This window comes from Cherax quadricarinatus, chromosome 50 (assembly GCF_038502225.1).
Source record: "Cherax quadricarinatus isolate ZL_2023a chromosome 50, ASM3850222v1, whole genome shotgun sequence".
Lineage (NCBI taxonomy): Eukaryota > Metazoa > Arthropoda > Malacostraca > Decapoda > Parastacidae > Cherax > Cherax quadricarinatus.
The window spans coordinates 18,726,951-18,754,279 of NC_091341.1; the positions used below are offsets into that span (position 1 = coordinate 18,726,951).

At 39.2% G+C, this 27,329-nt stretch overlaps 2 protein-coding genes across 13 annotated transcripts in view; one reads left to right on the forward strand and one right to left on the reverse strand.

The window, feature by feature from the left end:
- Nucleotides 1-2,059, reverse strand: part of LOC128695376 (dynein regulatory complex subunit 3-like) — a 33,590-nt gene extending 31,531 nt beyond the window's left edge. Inside the window, exons 1-2 of the mRNA XM_053785915.2 lie at nt 1,192-2,059; nt 197-413 (exon numbers count right to left, since the gene is read on the reverse strand). Of these exons, the coding sequence (XP_053641890.1) occupies nt 197-413; nt 1,192-1,368 (394 nt within the window). The 5' untranslated portion in view covers nt 1,369-2,059. The remainder of the gene's footprint in view (nt 1-196; nt 414-1,191) is intronic.
- Nucleotides 1-27,329, forward strand: part of LOC128695370 (TOM1-like protein 2) — a 92,084-nt gene that overhangs the window by 6,231 nt on the left and 58,524 nt on the right. For 9 of the 12 annotated variants that reach the window (XM_070095455.1, XM_070095456.1, XM_070095461.1 and 6 more), the window contains exons 2-7: nt 3,899-3,981; nt 14,056-14,222; nt 14,801-14,891; nt 15,325-15,431; nt 20,681-20,764; nt 22,366-22,608. In XM_070095455.1, the coding sequence (XP_069951556.1) occupies nt 3,899-3,981; nt 14,056-14,222; nt 14,801-14,891; nt 15,325-15,431; nt 20,681-20,764; nt 22,366-22,608 (775 nt within the window). Of the gene's footprint in view, nt 1-3,898; nt 3,982-4,002; nt 4,021-9,600; nt 9,620-13,485; nt 13,562-14,055; nt 14,223-14,800; nt 14,892-15,324; nt 15,432-20,680; nt 20,765-22,365; nt 22,609-27,329 lie in introns of those variants that run through there. The other 3 variants (XM_070095462.1, XM_070095464.1, XM_070095463.1) reach the window with 3 other exon arrangements.

A 27,329-nucleotide genomic window follows, 5' to 3' on the forward strand; every position in this document is an offset into this window, starting at 1 on the left:
TACGTGCGGCCAGCAGTAACAGCCTGGTTGATCAGGCCCTGATCCACTAGGAGGCCTGGTCGTGGACCGGGCCGCGGGGGCGTTGATCTCCGGAATACCTTCCAGGTAGACTACCACCCATAGGATGGGCATCAAGTGCATAATAAAACAAACTAACTAGGTACATTCACTACATACAATAACAATACACACGTACTTTTAAACTGGAGGGAGAGACACTTGACGTGGGCGGTTGCCGTGGCAGCGTTGGCGTGGGTGAGGGTGGGAAGGTGGGGTTCCTGTTCCTCCAGCGCCTCCCCCACCACTTGAAGAGTCAGGGGGTCCATCTCCACCCATTCACGCCCACAAATCACGCCCACCTCTTTGCCATCATCTTCATCCACTTCCCCGTCTATCCGCCTCGTCGACTGCAGCTGAAACCATTATTATTATTATTATTATTATTATTATTATTATTATTATTATTATTATTATTATTATTATTATATTTTTCTTCCAACTTTTCATTTTAATTTTGTTCATAATACGAGAAGGAATAATTCGATTAACTTGACATTTTCAACGCTGGTGTAGGGTGAGTAGCGTAAGATCATGAAGCTGTGTATCTTGTGACCATATCACTTTCAAGTGTGTGTATCTTGTATTTTAGAGAGATATAAGATTTTGTTGGGACTTTTAACCCCGGTGGGTTAGCCACCCAGGATAACTCAAGAAAAGCAGTGCGTTATCGAGGGACTGTCAGTCTTATTTCCATTGGAGGTCCCCAATCTTGTCCCCCAGGATGCGACACACACCAGTCGACTAATACCCTGGTACCTACTTGCTTGCTAGGTGAACGGAACAACAGGTGTAAGGAATCACGCCCAATGTTTCCACTCTTTCCAGGGAGTCGAACCACGGAAACTCAGTGTGTATAGCAAGAGTTTTGTCTACCATGCCACGAGCCACTGTGTTGCAACCACGCCTCCTTCAAGTGTGTGTATCTTGCATGTTGTGACCATGTCTCCTCCATTATGTTCACAGTGATCACGTGCTCAGCAATCGGTTAATTTATTTTTTTACTGTTTTTTTTCATCAGTTTGTGTATACTTAGTGACCGACTTACTGCTTTACCCTTGAGAGATCTGCCAAGTAAACGGGTTGCAAGATTAGGATGTTTTTTTAAGTATACACCAAGGTTGTGGAAGTTACCGTTGAGCGTAGTGATGAGACAGTAGCCATGATGCCGCTAGATGACTCCTTGCAGAGACTCATCACATTCTCTAAGTCCTGACTATTCTCATCACTCTTCTCTCCGTCTGTGTCATTTTCACTAGTCGACCCTGTCATATCACCATCTTTACCTTTTGTCCCCCATTTGGAGCTCATCCTGAAGGCTCTCACTAATATGTCTCAGCTTACTGGGAAAATTTACATTTCATTCGTCAAATAACTCCTTTTCAATTGCTTTCACATTAACAAACGTCTCTGTTTATGTCTTAAAGTTTTCAGGTGCAAGTTTTGTCTAGCAATGAGACGCTTGGTTTGGCGTCCTCGTTGCTATGGTTACCATGGCATGGCAACATTCATGTTTGGACTTTTTATTAGGAAAAATTGTATACGTCGCTTTGTGCAAGAATTCTGATATAATATTTTGTAAGGTTACACCAAGAGCTGACTGTATTTAGTTAACACATCTGTCATGCAGGATACTTATTTACTTAATACTACTTTATTAACATTAATGTATCCAGTAAGTGGTAGTCATCCCGCGCCCATCCTGTGTATGGTAGTCATCCCATACCCATAATATAGGTGGTAGTCATCTCATACCCAGCCTGTGGGTGGCAGTCACCCCCATACCCATCCTGTAGGTGGTAGTAACCCCCATACCCATCCTGTAGGTGGTAGTCACCCTACACTCATCCTATAGGTGGTATTCACCCCATACCCATCCTGCAGGTGGTAGTCACCCTCATACCCATCCTTTGGGTGGTAGTCACCCCATACCCATCCTGTAGGTGATAGGTAATACACACTCTAACAGCAAATCCTACATTCTTCTAAGTCGGATACACTATTATCGTAAATTTGAAGCCGATCAGAAGAGGCTTTCTCAAGGTATCGCAAGAAAACTAAAATCTATATAAAAGTCAATATAAAACTGACCGCAGGCACCTACACATGCCAATAGTTTCATGAACCTTTCCCTAATTACAGTACACCAACGCTGAAAATTTGAAACCAATCGGATGCGTTGTTCTCTAGTTATAAACGATTTTTTTTTTACACAAATCAGTTTTACAGGCTTTGCAATTAGGTACTCCTTCGGGGATACTTAATTATCCTAGGATAATCTAATAAAGTCAGACACCACATTAAGTTTTGTGCTTAAACAGGGTGTAAATTATAAACTGCAAGCGAAAAAGGCTAAATTAAGTCTAATAATTGTTTAACTATTGTTGGACATCTCTAAAGATATTAGACTTACGCCGTTGAAGCGGCTACATAGTTTATTGTGCGCCTCACATCCATCCTGTGGAGAGTAGTGCAAGACCATATATGGGCAGGCGGTGGGGTATATATTCTGGGTGTGCTAGGTGACCGCCGCACACACACACACACCGAAGATGGTAAATGCGTCATGAATATTAAGCTCACTCAATAATGTAATCATGGATCATAATGGGAAACTTTTTTTTCTGTCTCTTGCAATGAAATATTGTGGCAGTTGTTCTAAGATGGTAGTCAACATCATGCACAATAACCCACCATACGCCACTTTTTTGAGTACACAAAAGACCTAGGAACCAGGCTCCAAGAGGGTTAACAGCAACACATTTGGGTTTATACCTAGAGTTGACTTATCTGTTGCAAGCTAATTTGGGAAATTTGCTTAATATGTCTGGTATCATGTTTTTCATTAATAAGATATCTCTGTACCAAACTTGCACACGAAAATCAGTCCCTATGAAAGCAAAAGACTCGGCAGGAGATGTAACATTCCCCCGATGAAAAGCAGGGGCGCCACGAGTACACTGAGAGACGACACAATAAGTGTCCGGGGCCCAAGACTGTTCAACTGCTTCCCAGCATACATAAGGGGGTTATCAATAGACTTCTGGCTGTCTTCAAGCAGGCACTGGACAAGCACCTAAAGTCGGTACCTGACCAGCCGGGCTGTGGCTCGTACGTTGGATTGCGTGCAGCCAGCAGTAACAGCCTGGTTGATCAGGCTCTGATCCACCAGGAGGCCTGGTCACAGACCGGGCCGCGGGGGCGTTGACCCCCGGAACTCTCTCCAGGTAAGCCTAAGCCTGGCTATCACATCAGTCAGTGTTCACATTACAAGTTGATCCATAAACGTACTTACCAACGTTCATGTACGGGCTGTGGCTCGTACGTTGGATTGCGTGCAGCCAGCAGTAACAGCCTGGTTGATCAGGCTCTGATCCACCAGGAGGCCTGGTCACAGACCGGGCCGCGGGGGCGTTGACCCCCGGAACTCTCTCCAGGTAAGCCTAAGCCTGGCTATCACATCAGTCAGTGTTCACATTACAAGTTGATCCATAAACGTACTTACCAACGTTCATGTTATGATAGTGAGTTATAGATCTACTCAGGCTTCTAACTACATTCCTATTACACTCTTTATTTACTTCTCTCCTAATATTATTCCTGATGCTAGACACAAACTTAACTTAATTTCTCATTACAACTCTGCCTGTTAATATGAACGTTCATATGTGTTTTGTTCTATGTATATTTGCTGTATGACCCATACGGGTTTAGTATTTTTTGTAAGTATAATAACGATTAAACGTATGTTTTCACACTGTTTAGCCAGAATTGTTGAATCCATTTATTTTTAAAACACAAATTTACTATTTATTATTATTTTTATTTATGAACGCGACAGAGAAAGGGAGGTGATGACGTCACAACACAAGATGTCGTTCTTCGGAGGCAACCCGTTTGGCACCCCTGTAGGCCAGAAGATAGGTGAGTGTAGTGTCTTGTGAGGCGTCTCAGGTGGCGGGGGTGAGCCATGAAGGGCCTGGGTGACCACCTGGAGAGTCGTGTTGACAGCTGTCACTCCAGTATATAGTTTTGTTGACAGTGGGAGTGGTGTCAGCTGATGTCGTCTGCTAGGAGAATGCTATGTTCCTTTGATGTTGTCAGGCTGAGAACAGATGCCAAGATTGATTGTTGTCCTCTTGCCTAGCTTGTTTTACCTTGACAACGTAAAGACAGCTGGTGGGTGAGGGGTTATAGCGATCAGTTAGGCCTAATGATCAACTGGGCCTAGTTATTGGGACGACTTACTGTGAACATTTATATTTAAAAAACTTTCAGTATGATCCATATGGGCTTAGCGCATGTTGTTTTAATATAATACTTAACCAGTGACTGTCATGCAAGCACTTAGGTCTCCCCTGGTCATAATGTTAACTAAGATATATAACAGGTGTGTTGTATGTGTCGGGATACATCAATTGTGATGTCATGTGACTACAACTGTTACACCACTGTTGATGTCCTTACCTCCTTCCCTCCTCTACCCTCTCTCGCCTCTGCTGTTTAACATTATATGACCCTTAAGGATAGTGGTTTTCCGTCAATGTATTAATAACATACTCTCTTATCTCTGTGGTAGGAAAATATGCTGTATGATCTTTGTAGATAAATGGGTCAGAACCGACAGGATGATGAATTAGATACATGTGCAATACAAGACAGATGGACTGATCACATCAGTTCCAAGCTGAGGGACTGATTACCTCAAGCTCCCGATGTTCAACCATTCTTCTCTGTATTGGGCTGAGGAAGCCACAGGTTGGTGAAGTGTTTCCAGAATATAGATACCCAAGTGTTTCACAAGTGTAATTGTATCATCCATGTCTAGGGGAGGGATGAAGCAGCATGTTGCAGGAAACTGTAGAGTGCTAGGGGAATGGTATCTATGGTATGGAACCCCTCAAGGAAGATTCTTGATACCAGTTAGGATCTTTTCATACAGGGAATTAGACCTATCCTTCCCATTCTTGTATCAAACCTAATTGCCTCCCATTCTCAAGGTGCTGCACCTCTCCTATGGATTTAGCACTTCCTCTTGAATATAGATCAGTAATAATGGGTTATAGGAACTATAGAACACCTCTTGGGATGGATTACCTGTGGCATGGAAACTAGGATATGTACATAGCTCCGAGTCCTCTCTGATAATCCCACCCATATTTCCCATATTTGCATGAAGCAAATACATGTATTATGTTTGGTTTATTGACTGACTCTATTTCTAAACTATCTTTCTCGTGACATTGCCTTCCCATCTATACCTAAACATTTATTAATGGCGGGTGGAAACATTTCGACATGTTTTGTTACACCTGTTGTCCTGTTCACCTAGCAGCAAATAGGTACCTGGGTGTTAGTCGACTGGTGTGGGTCGCATCCTGGGGGACAAGATTAAGGACCCCAATGGAAATAAGTTAGACAGTCCTCGATGACGCACTGACTTTCTTGGGTTATCCTGGGTGGCTAACCCTCCGGGGTTAAAAATCCAAACGAAATCTTATCTTATCTTAGAAACCCAATGGAAATGTCACCCATTTGCCTTTTTTGGGTTATCCTCGGTAGTTTCCACACACACCACACACACACACCACACACACACACACCACACACACACACACCACACACACACACACCACACACACACACACCACACACACACACCACACACACACACACCACACACACACACCACACACACACACCACACACACACACCACACACACACACCACACACACACACCACACACACACACCACACACACACACCACACACACACACCACACACACACACCACACACACACACCACACACACACACCACACACACACACCACACACACACACCACACACACACACCACACACACACACCACACACACACACACACACACACACACACACACACACACACACACACACACACACACACACACACACACACCACACACCACACACCACACACCACACACCACACAACACACACACACCACACACCACACACCACACACCACACACCACACACCACACACCACACACCACACACCACACACCACACACCACACACCACACACCACACACCACACACCACACACCACACACCACACACCACACACCACACACACACACACCACACACCACACACCACACACCACACACCACACACCACACACCACACACACACACCACACACACACCACACACAACACACACACACAACACACACACACTCACTGTAGTAATCATCCAAAGAGTGTGTAATTGTACCAGAATAAACTTACTGCACAGCTTATCTGAGTGAGCTGAGCTCATGATGTAAAATAGTGAGAGATCCTGGCCTCAATGATGTAGTTTAACATAACAGGTTAAATTTAGGCAAGTGAAATTTATTTACCAGTATAAACAAATTTAAGAATTACTTTAACATTGGCATTTCAGTAAATGTGGATAGTGAAAAGTATGAAGGAATTAGGGTAGTTATTAAAAATATTGTATTAGGATAGAGTTTGAAACTAGAATGTTGTTAGATAGTGAAGAGTGAAAACATTGTCTTTGAAAATTTTGGGGGGTTTCTTAAGTACTACTTTTTGCCCTAGAATTTTAGTACATTTTTCAGGCACTTTTAACATATCCTTTAATTTTGTTTCATGGCTTAAGCACATTAATAAATTCGTTTGGACCTTATACAGGTACACCACCCATTTTCTGGAAAATGATAATCCAACATCAATTTCAACCTGGACAAAAATACGAGAACACTCGAAATTCCCTGCGACCACTAATTTAATTTGCTAGCTGCCACAGATGGCATTGTGTGTAGAGCATGCACAGTTACATTGTTTACACTGAAGTTGGTGGTGATACCATGATTTTGTGCAATTCTTGACTTTTTTTTTTTTTTTTTTTTTTTTTTTTTTTTTTTTTTTTGTTCATTTAACCCTATCTATGGCTTCTAAGTAAAATGCAAATGTCAGTGTAGCTAAAAGATTTACTGTTAACAAGTTAATTGAGTTGAGTTATTGGGTGAATTAATGAAAGGTGCTAGAATAATGTACCTTTCTCACAGAAGTGCTAATGAATCTTTATTCAATGCATGAAAAATTACATGGGAAAAGATCAAAGCACATATAACAACTTTGCTTGGACAAGTTCTTTAAAAAATTTATCTGTACAGTTTCAGTAAAATTTACCACTTTGAATGTGATAGTACTGCAACATTATTTGTAAGTATGCAGTAGTTATTAGTAGTATACATATTGTCTTATGTGACCTTTGTTGGTCCAGCAAGGTGGATAATCCAGCAAGGCTGTGGAACCAAGAGTGTTGAAAAATCAGTGATGCACCTGTAATTATATTGGTACATGTTGAGGGTCTCCATTCTTTTGGGAACAAAACTAACTTGAATTTCCTTGCATGCCTGTTGGAGCAATCTTTGTTAATGTTTCTGGGCTTTTGCCTCCATATTCCAATCTCTCACTAAGTTTCATAATTGTGGAAGGTAAATACTGTATTACTGGAATAAAAAATATTAAACATGGCAATGTCAGATGTATACTGAATGTCAGAAGTAGTTTGTAGGAGTAATCTTCTGTCTGGCATATTTCTGAGAACAAACAGTACTATGAAGGTAACAAACATTCAACAAACTTCAGTTTCACAATCTTATGGCAGAGCACTAGTTCTTTCCCTAAGTAAGTTTATTTAGGCACAGATACACACAAGTACAATTATCATAGTGTAAATTACCTAGGATAACCCAGAAAAAATCAGCGCCTTATTTCCATTGGGGTCCCTCCCTCCCTACTACATACCTTTAATTTTTTTTTTTTTTTTTTTTTTTTTTTTTTTTTTGCTGATTTCATTTTCAATCAGGTTATTGCTGTTGATGGTCACATATCCATCACAGCTTGGTTGATCTGGCACTTGAGGGTAGTGATTCACTTTTTTATTAAATTATTTACACTTGTTTCTGCAGTGTTTTTTATTTTTGCTGCTGGCAGGATGATTAATCTTTGACTATAGATGTTGACAGTGTTCTTATTGTGCCCAAGGCACAATAAGATAATCCATGCACAATGGAGACTATAACATTACTATACCTTTATTATAAACCTGTAACAAAAACATTTTGATGCATAGACTTTGATGATGATTCTACAGACATATCAGCATGGTAAATGTGTTTGGTGGTATAGTACCTGAAATTACGTGTAAGCTTAATGCACTGTCTGTAATTAGGCTTGTGTTTAAACATGTTGACAATGCATATTTTATTGCATGGATAATAGTAATGCTGAATCAGAATCCTTTTTGTTTGTATGAGTAATCTGGACTGTTAACCTTGATGTCTGAGTCATTCAGAAGTGCCTATCATTGGGTGATATAATCCAGATTTAGTCACCTTCTTTTGGTAGCTGAATCACAAAATCTTAATGCTGTAATGGGTTTGGTTTTGTGTCAAAACTTTTTAAATTGAGAGCATTTTACAATTACATTTTCCTGGAGATATCAAACAGTAATGCTGCTTGGTTATAGGTTGTTAGATGGTTGTATATAGTACTGTACAGTATGTATATTAGAAAATATTTATAAAGCATACAGGAATTTCAAAGTACAGTATGTATCTACAGTACACTACTTAATGTACTGTAGTAACAAAATTGCTAAAATTAGTATTAATGCTACTAGAGTTAATAAAAGAATGTGCGCTTTATTGTATAATTGTATTTTTTGGCATTAACATAATATATATATAAGAGCATTTTCGTATCCGGGTATTGGAAAAATATTTAAATCTTGTTAGCTAAATACTTAAGTCTTTTAATTAATTTTGGTAAGATATTACAGTATGCTTACATCACTTCATATATTACAGTATGCTCACATCACTTCAAATTTAAGTTTTCCTATAAACAGTTTTGCATTACATACAAAACAGTGAGGCAAGAACTGACCTTTTTACTTAGCAGGTTTGACAAGTTACCTGTTGGAAGGCAGACATGATATACCTTGTGTACATTCCTGAGTACATATGTTTTACTTTGTATGTACCATACTCATATAGGTAGAAGCATGTGTAATTACCTGTTTGTAATTACAGAAGTAGAACTATACTTATAATGTCTCATTTTGTGAATACTGTAATTTTAGTTATTGCTTTTTATTATTGTAATCTGAAATTATGGCTTGTCTTGGGTATCAAGATAAATTCTCTATTTATTCATAACTTTTATGAATTTAAATGTACCATACTTCCAATTAAGGCATTTCCAGTACTTAACTCTGGCACCTATTTTATTAATGTCTTCACTTCTTGTATGAAAAATTGCTTTTTAATTACAAAGCTCCATATATACTGTACTAGCCACTTGTTTTATGAGCAGTCAGAAGGTAAAGTGGAGAGAGGTTTATGGCAATTTGATAGTGTGTAGGCGTGACTGCTAGCAGTCATGTGTGACCAAGTTACGCAACACCAGTCTCTCCCCTTATGTGAGAGTCAGTGTTTTGATTGCACTTGTAGGAGCATGACACTGCTTCCTTTTATACATAGTAGTACCCAGATTTGTAAATGGATTTTGTCATATTTACTAGTGATTAGGGAAAGCTATTGTGTGTGCTACCTGCTGGAAAGTGAAAGTTGTCTAAACCATTTATCCACTATGCTCTGCTCAAAAACTGGTAATATACTCAATGGATGGGAGAACTTGCATTTTCATGTAAACTGTGCAAAATAAATGCTTATTTGTTGCTGGCAACTTTTAAAATATTCATTTTCGTGATAGAAAATAGCAGAAAACCCTAAAGTTTAATGCACTAATAGGGAGGAGTAGGTGGCCTGCAATGGTGATTGTGGTGGATATAGATGAAATTGTTTGGCCATGATTGTTACAGCTGACAGTTCTGTAGCAAACAGATTTTTATTCCATTGTTTCCAAATTGATTGACCTTGTGGATTCTCTCATTTTTTTTAATTGGTTAAATTGAGGGGGTTACTACTATTCCTACCTTTACTGTTTTAATAATAGTGTACAGTAAACCTTTTATATAATGGACTAATAGGGGGGAGCAGATGACCAATAATGGCAGTTTTTGGAGATAAAGAAGAGATTGTGATAGTTTAAAAAAAATGGACATTCTTTAACAAACTCTTTGATTTTTTTTCAAATCAGTTGACCCAGCAGATTTTATTTTGTATTTTTCAGGTCTGTTATATTTAAGATTCACCACATTTCCTAATTTCTTTAAAGTAATAGAATTTATAAAATTTAAACACCAGTGTGGAAGTGGATGACGGCAGATTTAATAACCAAATACTACTGTAATACACTAGTTTATTACTCTTGGATATTTTAGTGATTGTATATTCAGTATTTTGTAGGGTAGGTGGGGGGGGGGTGTAAAGAAGAGTAGTGTAAACTTTAAACCAAGTGGTTGTCACTCAAACTTTTCTTCCAGTATTTTTGTTTAGCTTCATTTTTACTAAAATATTTCTTTGGTTTACCTTAAATTTATTATGGCATACAGATGTGCACATTAGTCATTCAGTCTAGCCCTTGACTAAAGTGATCTTGAGAAGCCATAGACAACCTGTCTTCAAAATGGTATAATATACAGTGGAACCCCAGATCTTGTCTGGTGAGGATATCATACAATTCGGATTTCAACCACTTTTTTGGGCAAAATTTTACCCCGGATTTCGTACCTCCATTTGGAAATCGTCTGTACCAGACGCATCCGCCTGGGCAGCTCATACGTTTGTGATGTTAATGCATAATAGTCACTCTTGGGCACATTAGATGTCTTATTTTAGGTTAATATAGACATTTTCATTAATCCATCTATATTTTCTTCAAAATTATATAAGAAACATGTTACATAGCCAGACAGAGGGAAAACATTACATTTTCTCTGGTCCAGCATCAGAGAAAATGTGTATGAATCTCTATTGGCCCAGTCACTGCCCTTAATACATAACGCTTTTGTTTACAATTCTCGGCATGAATTATTCATTACTTCTCCCTTTGTTTATGATGGCATCTAAAGATAGTTGTTAGAAATGATTGAACTCAGTGAACATGGTATATCGATGGTAATAATATGGCTCTGGGCCGCATTAAATATCATGTAGCTAGGATGTGGAAGAGTTGGTGGAGAAATATCACCCTAACAAAGCTGTTGCAAGCCGTGTCTGCACAGTCCAGTGACTCTCAAGCTGGTCCTAGTGCCAGTAAAAGACAACGAAGGGAAGTAACCCTGGATAGGGCTTTGATACCTGAAGTTCTTAAGGAGAAGGATTCCCCTTTCAAACAATAACCTCTTCTCCCTCTCCCCTCCTCGCCATCTTCCATATGCCAATAAGTCTCTTCAGTAAAGGTAAAAGTGATTTAAATGTTCATTTATCCATTAAAATTAATCATTTATATTCATTTCTCATTGTTTTCTGTATGTAAAACTAGTTATTCTCTATAAAATGTATTTTTTATTAATATTTTTGGGTATATGGAATGGATTAATTGGATTTACATTATTTCTTATGGGATATACGTACAATGGATTCCTGACTTACGATATTAATTCATTCCAGAAGGCTGTTTGGGTGCCGTTACCGAACGAATTTGAGCCCATAAGGAATATTGTAGATTTGATTAGTCCGTATCAGACCCCAAAAATACACTTGCAAAAGCACTTACAAAAACACACTTACATAATTATTCGAGTTGGGAGCTGATCGTAAGTCGGGGGTCCACTTATTAGTATGTACTTCGGTTTTTGTCCATTTTGGATTTCGACCAACCTGGAACAGATTAAGGATGAAAACCAGCATTCCACTGTACCATACACTGTTATGCCATAGAAACTAACATTAGGTAGTGGCATATCAAAAACTAGATTATAAATACTTACCTGAACAGTAACTGGCCCTAATTTCCTGTACTATACTGTACTTGTATATCTGCAGTAATTTTTATCATAATTACAATACTGTATAGTACCATTGTAATTCACTTGCTCAAAAAGTAAATTACAATGAAGTGCAGTGTCAGTACCAACTCCCAGTGTGCTTCATTGGTGCCATTGCCAACTATAGTAATGTTTGTTGACATTCCCTCAATCCCAAATCTTGTGATATTTTTTTTAAATGAAGATTAACTCCAAGGCTTGCAATACTGTACCCCTCAAGGAAGGTTCCTTGATGTTGGTGAGGGGCTCTTGATTTAGGGAATTGGATCTGTGCTCCAGTTCCCCAAATTAAGCCTGAATGCCTTCCACATCCCCCCCCAGGCGCTGTATAATCCTCCGGGTTTAGCACTTCCCCCTTGATTGTAATAATAATAATTGCAATACTGTACAACATTATGACCTGTAATACTTGGGAAATATTCAGATATTATATAGTGCACGGTTGTGGCTAGTGTATAAGGTCGACATTTACATCAGTTTTTGGGATTACTGCACTTTTTGCACTCTTCAAACTCTTTAGTCTCCCCTCTTGATACACACTTTTTTTTGGTAATGACCCCTGGTGTTATACAAGGCTTGCCTGTATAGGAGTAATTGGGAAGAGTATCTGTTAATCTCCTAATTTTTTTTACTCTTATTAATCCAGTATTGACACTGATTTGCTCATCATCTGTTACTCTATACTCTTCTGTTACTTTATACAAGATTGCTCAAATGAGCAATCTTGTATAAAGTGACATATGCAGGAAGCACTATATGGCTGACCTGCATTTATAACTTTTATATAAAAATTCAAACCCGTAAGAATGGTCTGACTAGTTTCTGTTGGAGCTCCATCCTGATAAGTGCAAAATAATAAAGATTGCAGTGCAGGAGCTAGGGAGAGGGAAAAGTGGTAGAAATCATTCCAAATGTGTGTCGTGAGGCATTCACTGCACAAACATATGAAGTACATGAAAGACTAGCAAATGTATGGACTGCATTCAGCAACCTGTGAGAAAAAAAATAATTCAAAACATATACACCAAGTATAATAATAAAGTACAGTTCATTGTTGTGTTGTGCTTGTATTCATTAGGTGAACACCTTTGTGTCATAGTTGATCAGAATACATTCCAGGTGCTGTATGACCACCATTCCTACGAGTTTAGTATATCCTTACGAGTAATAATTATCCCAGCACGGTCTTTAGCTAATTCGTTGTTTTGCTTATGCCAGAGTAATATGCCTCAATCTGGTGCATGCAAATGAACAGATTGTGATATTAAATATTCCTTTTATTAAACACTTGGATGTAGTCTTACTTGGGTGGGGCATCTTGATAGTTGACTGCTGCCATTTAATGTTAGGATTCCCTCTAATAGGATTCCCTCTAATAGGCATTGTATGAGTTATTAGTACAGTTTGCTATGGCAGAGCGCAGTAGTATATCAGGATTGAATTTTCATAATTGTCATCATTATATACAGAAGAAAAGAAGCTAGTGCACGGTATACAGCCATAAATCTACAGAAATGGCCTCGTCAAATGTCACCCAGAAAATAGGTACAGTTCTTTTGTTCATTGTTATATTTAAATACTTTTAACTACTGTACACAATTTGTGCCCTATACGTTAGTTCACTCTAATTTTAGTGAGTCCTTATCATGGGACTTTCTTATGTATAGCATTGTACTTATGTTTGTTTTGAACTACACTTAATATTGTGAATGTCACTTAAAGTTTACCACTTGATAGGTGGCACAAAATCTGTTGTGAAGGTTAATAGCTTTATATAATAAATTTATCTAATTTGTTTATTGTTCAAGTATTGTTGTTTTAAGCTTATTTGCAGCCCTGCAACATACAGCAACACTTGTGCACATATTTGAGTTGAACCTTGAGTAAGCTATTCAATAGTATACATTAGTTGCCAGAATCATCTACGTATTTAGAATGCCAAACATCACTGTTGATATTCAAGACTACAGTCTGTCTTCTGAGAGTAATTTTATTTGCTTCATGTAATTATAGATTATAGTGCATTTCTAAAATTACAGAACAGGCAACAGCAGAAACTCTACCATCAGAAGACTGGGGACTTAATTTGGAAGTATGTGATATGGTCAATGAGTCGGAAGATGGCCCACGGGATGCCATTAAAGCCATCAGGAAGCGTCTCGCCACCCAGCCTAAGAACTATACTGTTGTCATGTACACATTAACAGTCAGTGAAGTTTTTTTTTTATTCACAACTTTCTTTGAGATAGTTTTTTTTTTTTTTGTTTGCAGTAGAAGGATAATCAGAATTTGTATATAGTATATACAGTGTGCTCCCATTTTTATCAGTTTCATTGTTTAATATTAAAATTAAAGGCATTCTTTTCAGTATCTTTAGATACATTGTCATGAAGGGCATTACAAAGTTAAATTTATGTCCTGGTGACTGTTTTGATGTCTTTCATATCTCATAACCCATTAGGAGTGTCTTGACTATTTTCCTCATTATGTAACATTAGCTTTGCTTGTTTATCTTCCACTAGTACTTACTGGAGTGAACAACAATAAATATTATGATGTTAGCTAATATTTCAATATCATCCAGTAAGAATGTGCAGATCCTGTCAAGGTTCATTCATATATATTCTTTAATCTATTTAAAATTCATATCCCGTACAGAACTGTTATTTTTTAAGATAAAAAATTGTATTCATATAAAAGAGTTGGTATTGCTTGCTTGACAAAAATTCTAGTGAATTTCATGAATGAAACATGGTATACAGTTTATAACTTAGCCTTCCACAGTTGTTGGAGTCGTGTGTCAAGAACTGTGGGAAGCGATTCCATGTTCACGCTTGCAGTAAGGACTTTGTGCAAGACTTAGTGAAGCTTATTGGTGAGTGTAACTTGTGTATGTAGTCTATGGTTTATAGTACTGTACTATTGTATATGCATATAACAGGTTAACCCTGCTAAGGTCTAATACTCTTGACTTGTGGAGAAAATGGGTTTTCACCCTTAGGGTTTAATATAATTTTTGGATAGCTATGTTGACACCCTGCCACTGTGAAAGTTTGACTTATACATGTCATTTTAGAGTAAAAGGCATGCTGTAGTTACAAGCTGAATACCTGTACCTTTACAGTAAGTTCCTATTGACTTGTAAATGATAATTTAGATTGTTAAAAATTAAACAAAGCCTCTTAAATTATTTATGCATCAATAAATTACTTTATAATCATGTGGCTTAAATTGATATCTTTGTGATTGTATAAAAAGTTTGGGTGTTTTTTTATAATGAATCTAATGAGCATGTCTGGTGGTGTCAGGTCCAAAGAATGAGCCTCCCGCTGCTGTACAAGAGAAAGTTCTCCTCCTCATCCAATCCTGGGCAGATGCCTTTCGTCACCAGCCTGAGCTCTCTGGTGTTAGTCAGGTAATAGCACTTACATTTATTTGAAGGCATTACTAATAGTTACTAAGCTTGTAGCTTTGTATTGAAAAGCTTCCCCCAAAATTTAATAAACATTTAGTGTCTATCATGTGTTAATGTAGCAGAAATGCACATGTACTTTTGTCTTATTGTGAAGTATGTACCAGGAATAGAAAAAAAAAATCATAAAAATCATAAAAATCTTCTATTGTCCATGGGGAAGTGGAAAAGAATCTTTCCTCCGTAAGCCATGCGTGTCGTATGAGGCGACTAAAATGCCGGGAGCAATGGGCTAGTAACCCCTTCTCCTGTATACAATTACTAAAAAAGAGAAGAAGAAAAACTTGATAAAACTGGGTTGCTTAAATGTGCGTGGATGTAGTGCGGATGACAAGAAACAGATGATTGCTGATGTTATGAATGAAAAGAAGTTGGATGTCCTGGCCCTAAGCGAAACAAAGCTGAAGGGGGTAGGAGAGTTTCAGTGGGGGGAAATAAATGGGATTAAATCTGGAGTATCTGAGAGAGTTAGAGCAAAGGAAGGGGTAGCAGTAATGTTAAATGATCAGTTATGGAAGGAGAAAAGAGAATATGAATGTGTAAATTCAAGAATTATGTGGATTAAAGTCAAGGTTGGATGCGAGAAGTGGGTCATAATAAGCGTGTATGCACCTGGAGAAGAGAGGAATGCAGAGGAGAGAGAGAGATTTTGGGAGATGTTAAGTGAATGTATAGGAGCCTTTGAACCAAGTGAGAGAGTAATTGTGGTAGGGGACTTGAATGCTAAAGTAGGAGAAACTTTTAGAGAGGGTGTGGTAGGTAAGTTTGGGGTGCCAGGTGTAAATGATAATGGGAGCCCTTTGATTGAACTTTGTATAGAAAGGGGTTTAGTTATAGGTAATACATATTTTAAGAAAAAGAGGATAAATAAGTATACACGATATGATGTAGGGCGAAATGACAGTAGTTTGTTGGATTATGTATTGGTAGATAAAAGACTGTTGAGTAGACTTCAGGATGTACATGTTTATAGAGGGGCCACAGATATATCAGATCACTTTCTAGTTGTAGCTACACTGAGAGTAAAAGGTAGATGGGATACAAGGAGAATAGAAGCATCAGGGAAGAGAGAGGTGAAGGTTTATAAACTAAAAGAGGAGGCAGTTAGGGTAAGATATAAACAGCTATTGGAGGATAGATGGGCTAATGAGAGCATAGGCAATGGGGTCGAAGAGGTATGGGGTAGGTTTAAAAATGTAGTGTTAGAGTGTTCAGCAGAAGTTTGTGGTTACAGGAAAGTGGGTGCAGGAGGGAAGAGGAGCGATTGGTGGAATGATGATGTAAAGAGAGTAGTAAGGGAGAAAAAGTTAGCATATGAGAAGTTTTTACAAAGTAGAAGTGATGCAAGGAGGGAAGAGTATATGGAGAAAAAGAGAGAAGTTAAGAGAGTGGTGAAGCAATGTAAAAAGAGAGCAAATGAGAGAGTGGGTGAGATGTTATCAACAAATTTTGTTGAAAATAAGAAAAAGTTTTGGAGTGAGATTAACAAGTTAAGAAAGCCTAGAGAACAAATGGATTTGTCAGTTAAAAATAGGAGAGGAGAGTTATTAAATGGAGAGTTAGAGGTATTGGGAAGATGGAAGGAATATTTTGAGGAATTGTTAAATGTTGATGAAGATAGGGAAGCTGTGATTTCGTGTATAGGGCAAGGAGGAATAACATCTTGTAGGAGTGAGGAAGAGCCAGTTGTGAGTGTGGGGGAAGTTCGTGAGGCAGTAGGCAAAATGAAAGGGGGTAAGGCAGCCGGGATTGATGGGATAAAGATAGAAATGTTAAAAGCAGGTGGGGATATAGTTTTGGAGTGGTTGGTGCAATTATTTAATAAATGTATGGAAGAGGGTAAGGTACCTAGGGATTGGCAGAGAGCATGCATAGTTCCTTTGTATAAAGGCAAAGGGGATAAAAGAGAGTGCAAAAATTATAGGGGGATAAGTCTGTTGAGTGTACCTGGTAAAGTGTATGGTAGAGTTATAATTGAAAGAATTAAGAGTAAGACGGAGAATAGGATAGCAGATGAACAAGGAGGCTTTAGGAAAGGTAGGGGGTGTGTGGACCAGGTGTTTACAGTGAAACATATAAGTGAACAGTATTTAGATAAGGCTAAAGAGGTCTTTGTGGCATTTATGGATTTGGAAAAGGCATATGACAGGGTGGATAGGGGGGCAATGTGGCAGATGTTGCAAGTGTATGGTGTAGGAGGTAGGTTACTGAAAGCAGTGAAGAGTTTTTACGAGGATAGTGAGGCTCAAGTTAGAGTATGTAGGAAAGAAGGAAATTTTTTCCCAGTAAAAGTAGGCCTTAGACAAGGATGTGTGATGTCACCGTGGTTGTTTAATATATTTATAGATGGGGTTGTAAGAGAAGTAAATGCGAGGGTCTTGGCAAGAGGCGTGGAGTTAAAAGATAAAGAATCACACACAAAGTGGGAGTTGTCACAGCTGCTCTTTGCTGATGACACTGTGCTCTTGGGAGATTCTGAAGAGAAGTTGCAGAGATTGGTGGATGAATTTGGTAGGGTGTGCAAAAGAAGAAAATTAAAGGTGAATACAGGAAAGAGTAAGGTTATGAGGATAACAAAAAGATTAGGTGATGAAAGATTGAATATCAGATTGGAGGGAGAGAGTATGGAGGAGGTGAACGTATTCAGATATTTGGGAGTGGACGTGTCAGCGGATGGGTCTATGAAAGATGAGGTGAATCATAGAATTGATGAGGGAAAAAGAGTGAGTGGTGCACTTAGGAGTCTGTGGAGACAAAGAACTTTGTCCTTGGAGGCAAAGAGGGGAATGTATGAGAGTATAGTTTTACCAACGCTCTTATATGGGTGTGAAGCGTGGGTGATGAATGTTGCAGCGAGGAGAAGGCTGGAGGCAGTGGAGATGTCATGTCTGAGGGCAATGTGTGGTGTGAATATAATGCAGAGAATTCGTAGTTTGGAAGTTAGGAGGAGGTGCGGGATTACCAAAACTGTTGTCCAGAGGGCTGAGGAAGGGTTGTTGAGGTGGTTCGGACATGTAGAGAGAATGGAGCGAAACAGAATGACTTCAAGAGTGTATCAGTCTGTAGTGGAAGGAAGGCGGGGTAGGGGTCGGCCTAGGAAGGGTTGGAGGGAGGGGGTAAAGGAGGTTTTGTGTGCGAGGGGCTTGGACTTCCAGCAGGCATGCGTGAGCGTGTTTGATAGGAGTGAATGGAGACAAATGGTTTTTAATACTTGACGTGCTGTTGGAGTGTGAGCAAGGTAACATTTATGAAGGGATTCAGGGAAACCGGCGGGCCGGACTTGAGTCCTGGAGATGGGAAGTACAGTGCCTGCACTCTGAAGGAGGGGTGTTAATGTTGCAGTTTAAAAACTGTAGTGTAAAGCACCCTTCTGGCAAGACAGTGATGGAGTGAATGATGGTGAAAGTTTTTCTTTTTCGGGCCACCCTGCCTTGGTGGGAATCGGCCGGTGTGATAATAAAAAAAAAAAAAAATTTATTGAGGTGCAAAAGACATTTAAAGGTACAGTTTAGTTGCAGTATATAACTGCCTGCTACTATATTGTACAGTATTTTCTGTAATAATTTCCTTATCTTTATTTTTATTAAACTGTGTACTATTCCATCCAGTTATTCAGGTTTGAAAGGCTTCCAACAAGCATGTGTGAGCATGTTAGATAGAAGTGAATGGAGATGAATGGTATTTGGGACCTGACGAGCTGTTGGAGTGTGAGCAGGGTAATATTTAGTGAAGGGATTCAGGGAAACCAGTTATTTTTATATAGCCGGACTTGAGTACTGGAAATGGGAAGTACAATGCCTGCACTTTAAAGGAAGGGTTTGGGATATTGGCAGTTTTGGAGGGATATGTTGTGTATCTTTATACTTGCATGCTTCTAAACTGTTGTGTTCTGGGCACCTCTGCAAAAACAGTGAGTATGTATGAGTGAGGTGAAAGTGTTGAATGATGATGAAAGTATTTTCTTTTTGGGGATTTTTTCTTTTTGGGTCACCCTGCCTCGGTGGGAGACGGCCAACTTGTTACAAAAAGAAAAAAAAAAAATGGAATAGTGGAACCTCAAAAATCGAACTTAATCCGTTCCAGAAACCCAAAAATATTCACACAAAAAATACATTTTATAGAGATTAATTACAGTTTTACATACAACAAATGCTATAGTTTTTAATTATGTATAGTAATACATATAAAATAACATTTTTAGTTACCTTTATTGAAGATTGGTGATGGCATCTGGAAGATAGGGAGGAGGAGAGAGGGAGTTGGGGTTAGTGTTTGGAAGGAGACTCCCCCTCCATGAGGACTTCAGGTAAAGCCCTCTCTGGGGTTACTTCCCTCCTCCGTCTTTTAATGCCACTAGGACCAGCTTGAGAGTCACTGGACCCCTGTCTCACAAAATAACTGTCCACAGTCCTCAGTTTCTGGTGCCTCTTTAACATTTCCCTAAAATGGGACATGGTTCTGTCACTGAACTTGTTGCAAAGATGGCTTGTTTCAGCTTGCTCAGGGTGGTACTTCTGCACAAATATTTGGACATCATTCCACTTGGCACAAATCTCCTTAATCTTTGAAGAAGGCACCTCATCCACTCCCTATATTAACACCTTTCGCAACATCAGCTTCCTTGATTTGTTCTTTCTTTGACAGGATAGAACCGATGGTCGACTTGTTTTTCCCATACATCCTGGCAAGCTCAACAAGTCTCACACCACTCTCATTCTTCTGTATTATTTCCTTCTTCACATCTATGGTGTTTCTCACTTTCTTTACCACAGGGGTACCACTAGCAAGTTTCTTTGGGCCCATGGCAGCTTATTTCAGTCCCACAAGCACTAAACACAACGAAATAACCATAAAATGCATGAATGAGAGCCCAGGTTAGTGTTCACTCAAGCATAAACAAAGCTAGACTGCTTGCGGCGCCTGCGCGGGGACGCGGACAGAGCGGGCTGGCAGACAGGTCCCATACCCAGCGGTCCGAAAATAGGGGCGCATTCGATAATAGGGACACAGTTTGTCCGAAAAAATGGTCATATTTTCAAAACGTTCGATATGTGATGCGTTCGATTTTTGATGTTCCACTGTATTCATTCTGTAGAACAAAGTATAAAAGGAAAATGATATTGTATATGCAGTAGAATATTTCACACCAGAGAGCAAGTTAAATTTCCTTTTTTTTTTTTTTTTTTTTCCAGGTGTATGCAGAGCTTAAGCATAAAGGTGTTGAATTTCCTATGACAAATTTGGACACAATGGCTCCCATCATCACACCCCAGCGAGTATGTAATACCTTGCCAGCAGCTTGTGAATTATTGCTGATATAATTTTCATTCCACTTCCAGTACATGGCTGTTGTGCATATTATCCCTATTATAGTATTTGTGATATGACAATCATAAATCGACTCGTATTAGGTGTTGAGACGAGTTCTTTTCTATTATGGTATGTAACATTGGTTTTCTTTCTTACTTAACATAAAGAATTATACAGTAACTCAAGTTTACATCATTTATTGTTAAACTATAAATTTTAATTCAGTTTGCAGTTAATTGAAGCTATGATCTAGTAATAATGGCTGAAGGATGTGCAGGTGTCTAAAGAAACATGATACAGGTATCATCTCTTTACACAGTAGATGAATTTCAGGACCATGGCATATGTTAATCATTTTACAGTAAATACAAAGCATAACACATTTTTAACCTTTTCTAGCACTAGCAAAATCAGATAAATCACTTTGGAGAGCAATTAGGATCCCTATATCCTTTTTTTTTTTTCTGAAATAGGCCTGTTAATCACTGAACATGCAAATACTCTTTATTATTAATTTTTCATGTTTAAATGATAAAATACTGTGGCTATGTCTGCCCTTGCCTAATAATAGTGACGACACAGTACTAGTTAAATAGTTTTGCTTACTGGCATTTTACTATTTTCCAAATATTTGAGTATTCAGCAAATTTTTTATGAGAATATTAAAATTAAGGAGAAATTTTGGGCAAGTAAAACTCTTGGACATGTATGTTCATTATGCTCAAATATTGGTCTGCTATTGGGAAGAGAACTGAATTGTACCCATATGCCACTATGTTTATTTGAATTTGATTATTTGAATGTTGCAGCGAGGAGAAGGCTGGAGGCAGTGGAGATGTCATGTCTGAGGGCAATGTGTGGTGTGAATATAATGCAGAGAATTCGTAGTTTGAAAGTTAGGAGGAGGTGCGGGATTACCAAAACTGTTGTCCAGAGGGCTGAGGAAGGGTTGTTGAGGTGGTTCGGACATGTAGAGAGAATGGAGCGAAACAGAATGACTTCAAGAGTGTATCAGTCTGTAGTGGAAGGAAGGCAGGGTAGGGGTCGGCCTAGGAAAGGTTGGAGAGAGGGGGTAAAGGAGGTTTTGTGTGCGAGGGGCTTGGACTTCCAGCAGGCATGCGTGAGCGTGTTTGATAGGAGTGAATGGAGACAAATGGTTTTTAATACTTGACGTGCTGTTGGAGTGTGAGCAAAGTAACATTTATGAAGGGGTTCAGGGAAACCGGCAGGCCGGACTTGAGTCGTGGAGATGGGAAGTACAGTGCCTGCACTCTGAAGGAGGGGTGTTAATGTTGCAGTTTAAAAACTGTAGTGTAAAGCACCCTTCTGGCAAGACAGTGATGGAGTGAAAGATGGTGAAAGTTTTTCTTTTTCGGGCCACCCTGCCTTGGTGGGAATCGGCCAGTGTGATAAATAATAAAATAATAATATTGCAAAAGATTTTTTTTTAAGAGTGCATTCTCACAAAGATCAGAACTTTATACAACATAAAATTCTATGGCTACAAAGTAATTATGCTCTCTTAATTAACATGAGAAATTTGAAATTAATCTCTCTATATTTCTAGACGACTACAGCTCCAGAGCCACGTCCTCCTCGTGTGCCTCAGGGTACTGTGACTTCTCCTCGTCGCCAAAACCCCCACCAACCTACACCCACTCCTGCTGCCCCAGTTTCTTTGACTGCTGAACAACGAGCCAAGTTGCATAGTGAACTGGATGTTGTGGAATCAAATGCTAAAGTCTTGGGAGAAATGCTAGGAGAACTCAGCCCGGGAAAGGAGCACCAAGAAGATTTACAGTTGTTACAGGTTATGACATATACAGTAGGGCCCCACTTATACGGCAGGTTAGGTTCCAGTACTGCCGTAAAGCAGAAATCGCTGTAGTAGGTTGGATAGGTAGTAGGTTGGTAGACAGCAACCACCCAGGGAAGTACTACCGTCCTGCCAGATGACTGTGAAACAAAAACCTGTAACTGTTTTGCATGATGGTAGGATTGCTGGTTTCTTTTTCTGTCTCATAAACACGCTAAGATAACAGGGATATCTTGCTACTCCTACTTACACTTTGGTCACACTTCACAGACACGCACATGCATATATATATATATATACATACATCTAGGTTTTTCTCCTTTTTCTAAATAGCTCTTGTTCTTTTTTATTTCTTCTATTGTCCATGGGGAAGTGGAAAAGAATCTTTCCTCCGTAAGCCATGCGTGTCGTATGAGGCGACTAAAATGCCGGGAGCAATGGGCTAGTAACCCCTTCTCCTGTATACAATTACTAAAAAAGAGAAGAAGAAAAACTTTATAAAACTGGGTTGCTTAAATGTGCGTGGATGTAGTGCGGATGACAAGAAACAGATGATTGCTGATGTTATGAATGAAAAGAAGTTGGATGTCCTGGCCCTAAGCGAAACAAAGCTGAAGGGGGTAGGAGAGTTTCAGTGGGGGGAAATAAATGGGATTAAATCTGGAGTATCTGAGAGAGTTAGAGCAAAGGAAGGGGTAGCAGTAATGTTAAATGATCAGTTATGGAAGGAGAAAAGAGAATATGAATGTGTAAATTCAAGAATTATGTGGATTAAAGTAAAGGTTGGATGCGAGAAGTGGGTCATAATAAGTGTGTATGCACCTGGAGAAGAGAGGAATGCAGAGGAGAGAGAGAGATTTTGGGAGATGTTAAGTGAATGTATAGGAGCCTTTGAACCAAGTGAGAGAGTAATTGTGGTAGGGGACTTGAATGCTAAAGTAGGAGAAACTTTTAGAGAGGGTGTGGTAGGTAAGTTTGGGGTGCCAGGTGTAAATGATAATGGGAGCCCTTTGATTGAACTTTGTATAGAAAGGGGTTTAGTTATAGGTAATACATATTTTAAGAAAAAGAGGATAAATAAGTATACACGATATGATGTAGGGTGAAATGACAGTAGTTTGTTGGATTATGTATTGGTAGATAAAAGACTGTTGAGTAGACTTCAGGATGTACATGTTTATAGAGGGGCCACAGATATATCAGATCACTTTCTAGTTGTAGCTACACTGAGAGTAAAAGGTAGATGGGATACAAGGAGAATAGAAGCATCAGGGAAGAGAGAGGTGAAGGTTTATAAACTAAAAGAGGAGGCAGTTAGGGTAAGATATAAACAGCTATTGGAGGATAGATGGGCTAATGAGAGCATAGGCAATGGGGTCGAAGAGGTATGGGGTAGGTTTAAAAATGTAGTGTTAGAGTGTTCAGCAGAAGTTTGTGGTTACAGGAAAGTGGGTGCAGGAGGGAAGAGGAGCGATTGGTGGAATGATGATGTAAAGAGAGTAGTAAGGGAGAAAAAGTTAGCATATGAGAAGTTTTTACAAAGTAGAAGTGATGCAAGGAGGGAAGAGTATATGGAGAAAAAGAGAGAAGTTAAGAGAGTGGTGAAGCAATGTAAAAAGAGAGCAAATGAGAGAGTGGGTGAGATGTTATCAACAAATTTTGTTGAAAATAAGAAAAAGTTTTGGAGTGAGATTAACAAGTTAAGAAAGCCCAGAGAACAAATGGATTTGTCAGTTAAAAATAGGAGAGGAGAGTTATTAAATGGAGAGTTAGAGGTATTGGGAAGATGGAAGGAATATTTTGAGGAATTGTTAAATGTTGATGAAGATAGGGAAGCTGTGATTTCGTGTATAGGGCAAGGAGGAATAACATCTTGTAGGAGTGAGGAAGAGCCAGTTGTGAGTGTGGGGGAAGTTCGTGAGGCAGTAGGTAAAATGAAAGGGGGTAAGGCAGCCGGGATTGATGGGATAAAGATAGAAATGTTAAAAGCAGGTGGGGATATAGTTTTGGAGTGGTTGGTGCAATTATTTAATAAATGTATGGAAGAGGGTAAGGTACCTAGGGATTGGCAGAGAGCATGCATAGTTCCTTTGTATAAAGGCAAAGGGGATAAAAGAGAGTGCAAAAATTATAGGGGGATAAGTCTGTTGAGTGTACCTGGTAAAGTGTATGGTAGAGTTATAATTGAAAGAATTAAGAGTAAGACGGAGAATAGGATAGCAGATGAACAAGGAGGCTTTAGGAAAGGTAGGGGGTGTGTGGACCAGGTGTTTACAGTGAAACATATAAGTGAACAGTATTTAGATAAGGCTAAAGAGGTCTTTGTGGCATTTATGGATTTGGAAAAGGCGTATGACAGGGTGGATAGGGGGGCAATGTGGCAGATGTTGCAAGTGTATGGTGTAGGAGGTAGGTTACTGAAAGCAGTGAAGAGTTTTTACGAGGATAGTGAGGCTCAAGTTAGAGTATGTAGGAAAGAGGGAAATTTTTTCCCAGTAAAAGTAGGCCTTAGACAAGGATGTGTGATGTCACCGTGGTTGTTTAATATATTTATAGATGGGGTTGTAAGAGAAGTAAATGCGAGGGTCTTGGCAAGAGGCGTGGAGTTAAAAGATAATGAATCACACACAAAGTGGGAGTTGTCAAAGCTGCTCTTTGCTGATGACACTGTGCTCTTGGGAGATTCTGAAGCGAAGTTGCAGAGATTGGTGGATGAATTTGGTAGGGTGTGCAAAAGAAGAAAATTAAAGGTGAATACAGGAAAGAGTAAGGTTATGAGGATAACAAAAAGATTAGGTGATGAAAGATTGAATATCAGATTGGAGGGAGAGAGTATGGAGGAGGTGAACGTATTCAGATATTTGGGAGTGGACGTGTCAGCGGATGGGTCTATGAAAGATGAGGTGAATCATAGAATTGATGAGGGAAAAAGAGTGAGTGGTGCACTTAGGAGTCTGTGGAGACAAAGAACTTTGTCCTTGGAGGCAAAGAGGGGAATGTATGAGAGTATAGTTTTACCAACGCTCTTATATGGGTGTGAAGCGTGGGTGATGAATGTTGCAGCGAGGAGAAGGCTGGAGGCAGTGGAGATGTCATGTCTGAGGGCAATGTGTGGTGTGAATATAATGCAGAGAATTCGTAGTTTGGAAGTTAGGAGGAGGTGCGGGATTACAAAAACTGTTGTCCAGAGGGCTGAGGAAGGGTTGTTGAGGTGGTTCGGACATGTAGAGAGAATGGAGCGAAACAGAATGACTTCAAGAGTGTATCAGTCTGTAGTGGAAGGAAGGCGGGGTAGGGGTCGGCCTAGGAAGGGTTGGAGGGAGGGGGTAAAGGAGGTTTTGTGTGCGAGGGGCTTGGACTTCCAGCAGGCATGCGTGAGTGTGTTTGATAGGAGTGAATGGAGACAAATGGTTTTTAATACTTGACGTGCTGTTGGAGTGTGAGCAAAGTAACATTTATGAAGGGATTCAGGGAAACCGGCAGGCCGGACTTGAGTCCTGGAGATGGGAAGTACAGTGCCTGCACTCTGAAGGAGGGGTGTTAATGTTGCAGTTTAAAAACTGTAGTGTAAAGCACCCTTCTGGCAAGACAGTGATGGAGTGAATGATGGTGAAAGTTTTTCTTTTTCGGGCCACCCTGCCTTGGTGGGAATCAGCCGGTGTGATAATAAAAAAAAAAAAAAAAAATGCATACAGATACTAGATAAATTTACACTAACATACATTAGGTTAGCAATAGAACTAGGCATCAAAAAACAATAAAAAAGTAAAATACACCCATAGTGCACTCATTACTTACCTTAAAATATTTGTAGTCTTAATCTAGGATGAGACAAGTAGTATTTATTGTAAGTAATCAAGTGTGGTATGTATGGTAGTCAGCCGGGCTACCATACCAGGCCACCCCACCTACACATAATATTCTATTACATTTAGGCATCCCAGAGCGAAAATGCATATACAGTTCACTCATTACTTACCTTAAAATCTTTGTAGTCTTAATCTAGGGTGAGACAAGTAGTTTTTATTGTAAGTAATCAAGTGTGGTATGCATGGTAGTCAGCCAGGCTACATACCAGGCCATTCCACCCACACATACTGTTCTATGATATTTAAGCATCCCAGAGCGATAAAATGCATATACAGTTCACTCATTACTTACCTTAAAATATTTGTAGTCTTAATGTAGGGTCAGGGGTGAGTAAACGAGATAAAACGAATAAAAGAGAGAGAGAGAGAGAGAGAGAGTGAGTACATAAGGGAGGACAGGCGCAGAGTTATGTAAACAAACCAGGCGAACGCAAGTTTTGTTAGCAAAGTGTACACTTCTGATTTGTGTACAAGTTACATTGTGTACAAATTGTCTCTTCATTGATACGGTAAATAAATAAAGAAGAACACGCCCATTCTCATGTAACACCGTTTTTAGAAGATATGACGCTCTGAGTGAAGGCAATGGAAATAAGTCACTCTGACTTTTTTGGGTTATCCTAGGTTCTCTACACATATGCTGTTATGTATGATAATCTATGTAACTGTATTTGTGTATACCTGAGTAAACTTACTTATATACAAAAGGAATAATTTTCTACAGTTACCCCCAGTAACACATTTTCTCTGATGTTAGACTAGAGAAAATGTTATTCTTGCCGTCACTCATAAAAGTCTGGCTACCAAATCTCATATTTATTTATTCTATTGTGGGGTGTATTTATC